At 44.6% G+C, this 12,278-nt stretch overlaps 1 protein-coding gene across 3 annotated transcripts in view; it reads left to right on the forward strand.

The window, feature by feature from the left end:
* Positions 1 to 11,906, forward strand: part of GNG2 (G protein subunit gamma 2) — an 83,974-nt gene extending 72,068 nt beyond the window's left edge. For 2 of the 3 annotated variants that reach the window (XM_074996212.1, XM_074996213.1), the window contains 2 exons: positions 2,545 to 2,660; positions 7,982 to 11,904. In XM_074996212.1, the coding sequence (XP_074852313.1) occupies positions 2,574 to 2,660; positions 7,982 to 8,110 (216 nt within the window). In that variant the 5' untranslated portion in view covers positions 2,545 to 2,573 and the 3' untranslated portion in view covers positions 8,111 to 11,904. Of the gene's footprint in view, positions 1 to 2,544; positions 2,661 to 7,981 lie in introns of all 3 variants that reach the window. The other variant, XM_074996214.1, reaches the window with a different exon arrangement.
* Positions 11,907 to 12,278: the final 372 nt, after the last annotated feature.

The raw sequence follows: 12,278 nt of genomic DNA on the forward strand, positions 1-12,278 counted from the left end.
CACCCTGACGGTTAGGAACTTTTTCCTAATGTCCAACCTAAACCACCCTTGCTGCAGTTTAAGCCCATTGCCTCTTGCTCTATCCTCAGAGACCAAAAATAACATGTTTTCTCCTTCCGCCTCATGACACCCTTTTAGATACCTGAAAACCGCTATCATGTCCCCCCTCAATCTTCTCTTTTCCAAACTAAACAAGCCCAATTCTTTCAGCCTTTCTTCATTGGTCACGTTCTCTAGACCTTTAATCATTCTTGTCAGGCCTCCATCTGACCTACCAGCCAGCTTTGCTTGCCACCTGCTCCTTGTTGTGACTCCAGCATGTCCCGCCCTCGTAAGCCCGACTGGGAGCCACCATTTGGTGTCCTATCAGGGTCTGGTTTTCTCTGAGGAGGCCCAAGATGAGCTCTCGAGTTGAAGGACTTAACTCGAGCACTGTAGTGTGAGCAGCACCCTTGGACCCTTCCCTACAGGCTGGCTCAGGGTAAAATGTTCAGAGCCAGACACAATGGCAGTTTGAGACAAATACGGGCAGCGGAAGATACAGTGCTGGTGCTGGGTTGGTTTCCTGAGTGCAGAGATGGGGAACCCTTTTTCTATTGGGGCCACTGGCGCACAAGAAAAACTAGCCACGGGCCACATACACAGCCCAGCGGGGGAGTGTGGAGGCTCAGGGCTTCCCCACCCTCCCAGGGCAGGACCAGAAATGAGGGGTTCCAGATGGGTGAGGGTGCTCTAGCCTGGGGCTAAGCAGTTGGAGTGTGGGAGCAGGCTTGTGGCTGGGGCTGCGGTTCCTAGCCAATGGGAGAATCGGGTAGGGTGGCACACACGGCCTTGGAGCATCTCTGTGCCTTGGGGCCATGGGGAGCCAGCCTGACTTCCCCCTGCAGTGGCGCTAGAGGTGCTTACTGTTCCAGCCCTAATGGGAAGCACGGGCGCTTAGGGTTTCCGACCTGTGGTAAGTCTCACAGATCAAATTCAGCAGGAGTCGGAGGCTTCCTACTCTGGAGAGAGCCCAGAAGTTCAAGAGAGCATGCACTCCTGCTAAACTCCTGGTGAGTGGGTCTGTGCAGAAAGGAGGCAATATCTGGATGGGCACTGGGCCAGGGAGAGTGAAAATCCCTCCCAGCTGTGGCAGAGGCAGGAAGGATGCCTGGGTTCCCCTACCTGCTCCAGTGGCCATTTGTTTGCTTCTACACAATGGAAGATCTTCAGCCTATGATAGACAAGCCAGAACAGCCACTAGCTTGGCGGTGGGGTAGGAGTAGGGATTTGAACAGGCCTTTCTCTAATCCTACACGATCGCACACACCACTGGGCTAAACCCTTTACAAGAATAGCGTTACCTCCTTTTCTGCTTGGAATCAGGCTCTTCATTTTATTAAAACACCTTGAAACTAAACCTTTCCATTCTCCAGAATTTTCACTTGCCGTTAGACACAAACAGGTTTTGTTTTGTGTGTTAAACTTCCAGAAATCTGAAGAGTCTGTTAGTCTTCTTGCTCAGCCTGGGCTAGTACAATGTACTTTAACTATGTCCCATCTCTTAGTTGACCAGATTTGGGCTTAAAAAGTACTAATCCGTGCTTAGATGTGGCCCATGCTGGAAGGACACCAGCACTGGTTTTCTGAGTGCTGTAGACAGAGCCATCTTAGAAAAACCTGCTTTATAGAAATTGTGTCGAGTTGGCAGCGTAATGAATGATTGTAGTTGTCCTTTTGTAGGAAACCCTAAAAAAACAGGAAGTGCCAACATCCTGTTTTGCAGCTGAATGCTCGCTGCTTGTATGGACAATGCATTGTGTCCGTCTCTAGGAATCAGTACGTTACAGTCAGCAACTTAAACACGCAGAGGTATAGTTTTATTTTTTAGTAGAGCTTGGTATGTCAGTATAGTATAATGAACCTGCAATGGCTACTGTTACTGCTACTGGCATTTTGAAAGATACTTCCAACTTGTTGAAAACCTCCATTTACTGTTGTGTGAAGTTCAAACTGAAAAGGGGCTTTCATAGTAGGTGCTGTATTGTTTGGATAATGGCGAAACGCTTGCTCCTATTCCAGACGTAATTATAGCATTGCGATTTTGTTTGGGAAGGTAATGGGAGCAGTTCCTCTCCTTTAATGAGGATGCTACTTTCTCCTACCCACCTAGATTAAATGACCTGCTGTCTAGAAAGCTTGCTGTGTTAGCCAGTCATGCATACACCAATGGCTTTACAGCTGATCTGCCTCAAAGCATCAGCACTATCCAATAGAGAAGACAACAGCACTCTGTATTGCTTGGAGCAGGGGGTTGGACTCGATGACCTTTTGAGGTCTCTTCCAACCTTAATCTTCTCCGAATCTTTGCTTCTAAAAATGTGACTATGGCCAGCACTTCCAACTTCTTAGGATATTTACCTCTATCAAAATGGATTGGGACCTCCTTAAACAATGCACGTGGCTGCATCTCAGTTAATCACAGACACTTATTAGATTCCATGGCAGTACAATGCTTACAGGAAGTTCCCTGATGGATTGCCTTACTTCACTTTGTTTCCACAGCCCCGCTGAAAAGAGCAACCAGCACTCAGATGGCCAGCAACAACACTGCCAGCATAGCACAAGCCAGGAAGCTGGTGGAGCAGCTGAAAATGGAGGCCAACATTGACAGAATAAAGGTAAAGTCTTGGTCGAAATCACCTGGGTAATTAGCATGTCCTTTGTAATTCCACAGTGAATCTTCAGCAGCTAAGACTCAGTCATAGACTTTTTAAGGGGTGATAGGGCTACTGAGGCCAGGTGGTCAGACTTCCTACAGATCACATGCGATAGACTTGAGATCTAGAGAAGGGGGAAGTAAATATGTGGACTGTGGGTCATATCTGAACCCCCACATGCTTTTGAACATCTTTTTATTTACTACTTACTATCTTCATGATGTTGCTCTTGTATTACTTTCTCTCAAGTCTGGACTTTCCCAATACCTTGACTGGGAAATTTGGACCTTGATAAAAATAGGTTACCCCTGTAGAGTGTCCCTCAAGTACTCAATGTATTTAGCTTATCGAACAAAACATTAACTTGACTTGATCGTGTTCTACAATTACCTACAGAGGAAGAAGAGATCAGGTATTTGAGAGCTCTTTAATCTAGCAGACGAAGGCATGATCCAAGAGCTGGCAGTTGAAGTAAGCAAGATCACACTGGAAATGTTAATTTTAGCAGAGAGGGTAATTAACCATTAGACTGGATTTGCATGGGTCACGTTAAATCCTCCATCCCTGAGTCTTTGCATGTAGACTGAACATTTTTTCTAATTGCTGTCAGGCTAGATACAGGAATCTCACAGCGTGAAACACAGGCCACTGATTATGTAGGAGATTGTCTTAGATGGTCCCTCTGTCTTAAAACCTGTGAGGTTAACAAAGTTGCCTAGTGTTTTTAGTCAGTGATGGATGCTTTGCTGGTGAACAGTACTCAGCTGGCAAACTGGTTTGGGAAATACTTTGTTAAACCAGTCCTAATTATATGGCCTTTTAGAACATGGGAAGATGCTCTTTCCCGAGGAGGTGGTATTGTCTGAAAATGACTGCTGTCAAGCATCTCCTTGAATGTATTTCAGCCGCTTTGTCCTTCAGATACCATTGTTAACGTGTGGAACGGGGCTCAGTGCTGTGCCCAGATTTGCTTAGTGCAACGCAACAAAGCAAAAAGCAAAGTTACCCTTTCAAGTCTCCTTTTTCCAACAGAAAGGAAAAAGTGATCCTTTCGGGGAGGTCTTCCTCTGCGTTGGCTGCATATAGGTCTTTTAATGCTGGTGCCTATGTTACTATCAGGGAATAAGGCACCACTGTAATGTTGTAGCAGGTGAGCATGATCACACCTCAGTCACTCCAATATTTTCCAAGTTCTTTCTTCACCTGTGGGCTTCTCATGGATTGGGCTGTCCCTTCCTGTAGCCCTTACCACGTGTGCAATATTACCGTAAACATTACTGCAGAAAAGGACTTGGGGACTACAGTGTATGAGAAGCTGGATATGAGCCAACAGTGTGCCCTTATAGCCAAGAAGGCTAATGGCATACTGAGGTGCATTAGTAGGAGCATTGCCAGCAGATCTAGGGAGGTGATTGTTCCCCTTTATTCGGCACTTGAGGCCACAACTGGAGTATTGCGTCCAATTCTGAGCATTACAGAAAGGATGTGGACTACTGGAGAGAATCCAGCGGAGGGTGACAAAAATGATGAGGGGGCTGGAGCACATGACTAATGAGGAGAGGCTGAGGGATTTGGGCTTATTTAGTCTACAGAAGAAAAGAGTGAATGTTGGGGGGTTTGATAGCAGCCTTCAGCTACCTCAATGGGAGTTTCAAAGAGGATGGAGAGAGGCTCTTCTCAGTGATGACCAAATGAGGAGCAATGGTGTCAAGTTGCAGTGGGAGAGGTCTAGGTTGGATGGTGAAGCTCTGGAATACATTAGGTGGTGGGATCTCCATCCCTAGAGGTCTTTAACTTCCGGCTTGACAAAGCCCTGGCTGGGATGATGTATCTGAGGTTGGCCCTGCTGTAAACAGAGTGGTGGACTCAGCAGGTCATTGAGGCTCTTCCAGGTTGATGATTCTGTGACTAGTTGTGATCAAGGACACGTTCCATTTCTAAAGGCCAACGCTCCAGCCTGGGTGCCCGTACTGAATGTGAGAGCACGGGCAGTATCTGTGTGTACTCGATGAACAGCTGTCTGCACAAAAGGGATGTTGTGCAGCTATATCCTTTTGTGCTGCTTAAAGCCCCATTCTAGTACACACACATACATGGTTTTCATTCTCAGGGATATATTAAGAATCTTCTCCCCCCACCACCCCCGACTCTGGCTCCCCAAATATGCGCAGGTTTTGAAATATGGTGGGTATCTCTGTGCTTAAACTGCATTCTGTATTCGTGTTCGCATGGAACGTTGCCTTCAGAAGCCTGAGCCTTCCAGAGAGAAGAGTCTTGGAGCACTGCATTAAGCTAAAGGCAAATGTAGCTGATTCTGAAGCATGAAATATCGATAGCTGAACCTCAGCATTGGATAATATCTCCTCGCTGCTGCCTCCATTGAGGCACTTTCATGTTCTTAATAGATAACTGTGTAGATAGTCGGTGACTCCAATAATATTTGTTACCATAGCAACCGCAACCCCACCACTGGAAGGGTTGGACATGATATAAAGATGATGAGCCAAGATCTCTTTTTTATTAGTAAATAAATATTGTAGCATACATTTATTGTGAGCTTTTTGCTGCCTAGAGTGACTTCCACAAAGTGTAAATTTTTGGTAAGATCAAATCAGGTAAAAGGTGGTTATGGAACATCAAAACGTGCCTGTAACTAAGTGGAGATAAAAATAGATTTGCAGGCTGCATAGGTTTTCTCTTGACTTAACTGCAAAGAGATTTGTGTTAGCTGTTAGATTCCCTGAAGATAGAAGCTGCTTGGTTGGAAAAAAGAACTAGAAGGATGGATTGCCTGAAAGAGATGCAAATGAAAACCATCTTGGCATCAAAAGAACTTAGCTCCCCCTTTTGCATAATGGATGTATAAATACATTTTAGTGTGTAGAAGTTGTGATTTGCAGACATGGCACATCAAAGATGCAACAGCAGAGAAAGGTACTTGCAGTCTAAAGCTGAAGAATAAAATAGACCTGCAAGTTACCATTTGATCAAGTGATTTTCACAATGGCAGACTTCCCCGGTGGTCCACGCTGAACTCTCATTGACCTCATCAGGCTCCTGAAACGCAAAAATAAACTAGGCTTCAGAATTGGTTATATGTGCAGAACTCTGTGTCTGCTGCTAGCAGCGGTGGGTTGGACGGAGAATGGGCCTGCAGTAGGTTTTTGGGTTCTAGGAGACAGCCTATTCAGTTGGCAGGCAGATCACATGGCGGGTCCCCTACACTAGGGATGTTAATGGTTAACTGCTAAGCCTCACACTAAATGAGTGAGGCTTTCTGGTTACGGTTAACCAGTGGTGGCTGGAGCAGTCCCCACCCACCACAGTCAAGAGGTACTCCAGCTCAGCTGGAGCAGCCCTGGTTAGTGGTGGGAGGTGGGTGGGCTGTTCCCTTGGCAGCCCCCACTTCCTCCCCCTTTAACGTTTAACTGCTTACCTAATTAACAGGATTTTACATTCCTACCTTAGGCTCCAACTCTGGAAGATAATCAGTGGCATTAAGATGTAGGAGATAAGACAGGAGGTCTTGCAGTATAAAAAAAACCATAGAAACAACCCACCTACAAGGAAATTTTATGTAAAGAGTTACATGAATTTGTTCTTAAGTTTAGACTACATTAGGAAGCCTTCAGGGAAAGGGTGAAAGTTTGGGACACTAAACCTGTGTACATGTAGCGCTGAGGGGCTAACCTGCTCATTTCTAAGCCCCCACGACAATTTTTCATATGCAAAGTGGTCCATGGACTTATCACCTTTATAGCAGTCATTCTGTGCCTTCTCCTGGGTGGGCAACTCCATCTGAGGTCTGCATTGGGAAAGCAGAGCATTTGAATGACAGTCCCACTTCCTTGCCCTCCCTGCAATGGCTTACACTTGGAACAGAGTCTCTGCCTTCTCGTCACTGGACATGATAGAGGGTACATGCGAACACTCCACCCTGGGAAGGGAAACGCTGGAGGCTCTCCTCATTGTGGACTTGGCTCTCCAGGAAGGGTGAAAGTTCGGCTCGCGTTACGATTCCTGTTAATGGCTTGGAGGTCTCCCCCCGGTCTTTGGCCAGGCAAACACTGAAATGTTGCATGAGTAAGGACTGCAGAAAATCGGAGTGAAGATCTCCACTTTGATGTCGACCCTGCAGTTAGACACCAGCGGCTGGCCCAAGCCAGCTGACTCAGGCTGAGGCTGCAGGGCTGTTTAACTGCAGTGTAGACGTCCAGTTTGGCTAGAACCTGGGTTCTGCAGTCCTGGGAGGGTCCCAGAGCTTGGCTGCAGCCTGAGCCAGAAGGTCTGCGCTGCAATGAAACTGCCTCTTAGCCTGAGGCCTGTGAGGCAAAGTCACCTGGCTTTGGCCAGCTGCCAGTCTCATGGCCATGTAGACATGCCCTAAGTGACTAGGAGGGATGTGAAAGCCAGTTAACTGGTTAAATGGGGAACGGGGAGAGATGGGGGTGGGCACTTCAGCCTGCTGCAGACCAGGGCTACTCTGGCCAGGCTGGACCGCGCCTCCCCACCTGTGATGCTTCCAGGTCCATCATGGGCAGGGGGCTGCTCCACTCCCCATTGGTTAACCGTAACCAGTAAGTATCATTTGAGAGGTGCAGCTTACCGGTTAACCAGTTAACTATTAACATCCCTCCTGCCAAAGTGTCGTCCCAAGTGGGTTGAAGTTTGCTGGTGGTTACAGCAGCTGGAAAAGGGATTGTTCTCGACATAAGAGTAATGTAGTTTTTAAAGGGGAATTTGTCCTGTGTGCCATTTTCAAATGGAGCGTATCATTCAGGAGTACTTCCGATTTCTTAGCCAGTTACCTTCTACGGGTAGTTTTACCTAAGGGGTTCTATGAATGTGAAGTAATGAATAAGGACAGTGCTGTGATTATTGCAATGCCTTGTTAGAAAGCTCATCAATTGGTAGTGAGCAGTGTTCCCTGGAAGCTGAGTGTGTGGGCAACAACCCAGGAGAGATTCAGGTGCCGCCTAGCAGATCAAAGTGAGCAGCGTCTGTTTCTAGTAGTGGTGCACGTCCTCGCATGCTGCAGTGCACCTAACAAAATTTATTCTACCTGTGGATGGGAACAATTAGAGGGAACTCCGGTGGAGCAGAGGGAAGGAGCATGGGGACTTGAGGCAACTTCACATTCCATTCAGCAAAAAGGATGCGTTAATTCAGTGGTGCTCACATCCTCCCTTCTCTGTGCGCTCTGAAGTGGAGGAGTATGAGTCCAGTCATTCCGGGTAACATAATTCACTCGAGACTTACGCAATGTGTGGGTTTATTTTCAGGTGTCAAAAGCAGCAGCAGACTTAATGGCATACTGCGAAGCCCATGCCAAGGAAGACCCTCTACTGACCCCGGTTCCAGCTTCAGAAAACCCCTTTAGGGAGAAGAAGTTCTTCTGTGCAATTCTGTAAGCCCTCCATGAGGCTGACATGCACGAGGGCCGCTCCGAACACTGATGTAGCATTTTTAGCCACGTGGACAACTTTCTAGTCCACAGAATTTACAAAAATAAGGCCTGGAAGCTCCAGAGATGTGCATGTTTAAACAAACTGGTCACCTTTTGGGGAATAAGATGATCTACATCGTGAGGCAGATCTGAGGTCTGTAGAGTTGCCGAGGTAGAAAAATATGTAAAGATTCAGTTTGTATCACTTTTCTGCTCTCAAAAAAACCACATACCATTGTTTTGATTTTTCCTATTTAAAAAGGACACTTTTATGCTGATCAAGGTAAAGGCTGAGGCTGTGCATAACCTTTATTGGAATGATTAGCAGTGAGTTTTTTCCAAATAATACTCTTATTTAAGTTGAATTGTCAAATATCACATTTACGGGCTAGATTGCTATTATATTAATGTTCAGTCTTGTGCTTTTTTTTGTTTTGCTCATTGCATCCAGAGATGGATGGGATTTCTCAAAAGATAACAAACTAAACTGTTTAGCAAGGGCTTAGTCCGTGATACTTCACATCTGCAGTATAAGCCCTGTCTGTCTGTGTGTTTTCTAGCAGCCTGCTGCCACAATTTGTAACACTTGTATGTGGTAGCTTCGGTCCTGCAAGTAAAAGTAAATCGGGTGTTGTGATTGGTGCTTCATATTTTGTGACTACTTTTAACTAATAGTGCATGAAAATAGCCCTGTGTTCAATCCATTCAGAAACTTCTATTGTTTGAAGCCACGTGCTCGTGGAAGAAGCTGTAGAGAGAAAACTGACGATGTTCTGACAGTAAAGAGAAACTACTCTAATGCCTTAGATGTGCCTGAAATACCTCTCCTAGGGTTGCCGGCTATTCCAAAGCCTATTTCTGAAATCAGAACAGTTTGTATTGGGAGTTTAGGGTCACCCAGGTCCAAGGAGGTCCTTGGGAAAAACTAATAAGAAAAATGATGTACATTTATTTGGACCAAGTTTTTGCTGATCCTTCCCTGCACTTGTGCCTCTACCCTGTGTCTCAATTTTAATATCCATCAATCCGTATTAACTTTTCATAGCAGCATGTCCTCTCTGAACCATTTCCCTTAAGCAGCATGACAGACCCAGCCAGCTGCTGCCCTGTGCTAAGAGGCTGATCCAAGCGCAGCTGGATTCTGAAGGGGCCTCATGCTGCAGGCTCGTCCACCCCTGCTGAATTCTTCTCTGCTTTCACAATACTGCCTTCAGTGGATATCTTTCCCAAATCTCTTGGCTCTAAACCCCAATGTTTACAAAACTCCCTCTGCCACCGAATGTGTGCTGTTTTCAGTGCCACTGATTATTCAGAAAATGCTTTTAAGGGAAGGGTCGTCATTCCTGTATCCAAACAGCGGTAACTGCAGAGAGCAAGTGTGCACATGATTATAATACCTACCGAAGAACAAAGGGTGGATCTATCAACCACTGAAATTTTTTGTTAATGTGATGGACTCCCATTATCTAGTCACTAATCATCCAGGTCTTTCTGAGCACATGCCATGTATTTCTCACTGCTTCAACCTCCGTCATGACCCAAATAAGAGCTTAAAAAAAGGATGCACCTCCAAATAGAGCAACGAACTACAGGGTGGCATATTGACACAAGATACCTCTAACCACTTAAGGTGGAAGCTTGCAAGCTCATTCAAGCTGTAAATGTAATGTTTTGAGCTGCTGTTGTAGGTGTACTTCCTTTAAAGCCTCCCAGGGGATAATGAGGCATTAAGAAAGAGATAGAGGTGGCACCCTTAATTGATCTCATGTACCCTGCTGATCAGGGCAAAGCCAAACCATCAGTATGGTGTCCTGGTAGGGAGAACCCCCTGCTTTGCTTACCTGCAGTGTGAAATTGGCAAATCTTTGTTTAATTGGCTCGTACCCAGATCAAGAGCCAGCGAGCAGGCAAACCCACAGGACACAAACATATCAATCTAAGCACAAGAAAGAAAACCTGGTATTTCAGGTGAAGGCTAAGGACATCTGAAACTGACCTGTAAGATGCTCTTACTGTGCTGTATCAGGTACAGTAGGTGACTCAAAACATGAAAAGGCAAGGCCTACCTTGAGGAGATTCTACTATTGTTAAAATTGTGTTCTGGCTGCTGCGATTGCAAGGACATCAATATGCCTCAAAACCAAACTGCATTAAGAAAGCAGATTTTCATATGGTTCTGTGCCCCGGCTGAGAGGATGAAAGCAGCTCTAGCTTTTTGTGCTATTCTGAACCCTTAGGACACTTTAATTTTTGGATCAAAAAACCCAGCAGATATAATTTTGGGATAATTCCAGATCCATGGCAACCCTATTAATATGAAGCTCCAAATCAGATATGAGTTCAAATTTTTGTGTTTTAAAAGGGTAACAGTCTTAAGGTACCTATCAGCAAATCTTTATAGCCCATAACAAAGTGGAAAACCATTTTTGACTAACTTTTTGTACTCTTACGTCCTTGTGTACAGGCAGAATGGTATTTGTAGAGAATCCCACTTATTGTAACAGTGGATTCTCTCTCTGTGATTTTTGGCATATTGGAACATTTATACTATACCACCAATAGCTAACTGGTGTACGACCTTCCTTCCTAGCTTTCAAACACAAGATCCTGTATTTCAGCCTTTATACTATGTTTGACTAGATTAGGTTTCTTCAGAAACATGTGACCAATGAATATCTCTACAGCTGTTTTCACTTGTATTGGTAAAAAACTGTGTAAATATATTGCAAGTGTTCTTTTTAATAAGATCTACTATAACTGACAATGAAGTGTAGCCTAATTAGTTAAGGCCCTAAATCTCACTACTCCCTGAAGAGTACTCCAATCCTTTCATGAAGTTTTGCCATAATTTTTTAATGACTAACACCTTTTACAACTTAAATTCTTTTTTAAAAAGTGCATGAAATAAACATAAAGAAGTTTAATCCAAAACATTCCTCAAACAAATTTTTTGTTACTACTTATGATTTTTAAAAAAAAATATTTTGTAATTGGGGACGCAACCAGAAAAATCTCACCCCAGTATTTTATATTGCACAAATCTGCCTTCACAAGCAAAGTAGAAATTTTACATATCAAGAAAATTTCCCCATAAAGTAAAACTGGTATATTTTCAGTATTGAAATATTAATTCTGTATATTCAACATGGCATGAAATTTAAGTTTGATATACTGAAGGTCTCCTCAGTAAAAATGTTCACAGTATTGGCATGTGATTGGGTTTTTTCCCCCTACAAACTTTGTTTATGGCAGTAGTGAGTTGCTACGTGTACATTATATCATATCCGCCAGGTAAGATAGGTAGATGCATCTTCCTGTGCAAGAACCAGTCTGTTTTCAGTGAGAGGGTCAGTGTAAAGGTGAGTGGGCTTTTCATTTTTTCTTTTTTTTTTTTTTTTTTTATTTTTTAACAGGGAAACTTGAAGTTGTGGTGTAGTGCACAAGCTCATCCCATGTGATCAATGTGCTTGTATGAAATAAAATTTTGGATTCATTTCGAATCTTGTCTGTTTGCTTTTTAAAGTAGCAGTCGGTGCTGGCAGTTGGTTTTGTTCTTTTTGGAATGTTTCTCTCCTGCTCCTAATGACGGGACCAAATGTTCAGGATATGATGTTGGTTCAGGGAGCTTTCCAAACCTAACACAGCAAACCACAGAGCTCCCCCAGCTGCTGGTTTGAATAGTGGCTTTTGTGGTGATGTGAAAGGGACAGACGCCTTTCAGAACCTCAGCTTTCCCAGGGTCCTCTCTCAGACCCTGCCTGCTTGAAGGAAATTTCCACTGATGTAGTTACACAACTGCAACCCCGGTTATGGACATGCTGCCCCAGGGTTTATGCTGATACAATTTACTTTGGGGTGTTAGCTGCTTGAAATCTTTATTTTAGCCAGCGCAGCAGATTTGTAAAGGTGCGACAACACAAATGTAGGCACGCCTCCTGCAAATCACCAGCACACAGGGCACAGCAGGCTGTCAATACATAGTACCTACTTTCTATAGAAAAAGATGATTGTAGGCCCATTGTTGGGAAGCTAAAGGTTCATCTTCATTTCCCTCCTGTTTCTCCCGCAGCTGCCCCAAAAATATAAGCGAGATCAAGCATGAGAGGCAGCAGCTGCTGCATCCCATGGGTGAG

The sequence above is a fragment of the Carettochelys insculpta genome, chromosome 6 (genome assembly GCF_033958435.1).
Source record: "Carettochelys insculpta isolate YL-2023 chromosome 6, ASM3395843v1, whole genome shotgun sequence".
Classification (NCBI taxonomy): domain Eukaryota; kingdom Metazoa; phylum Chordata; order Testudines; family Carettochelyidae; genus Carettochelys; species Carettochelys insculpta.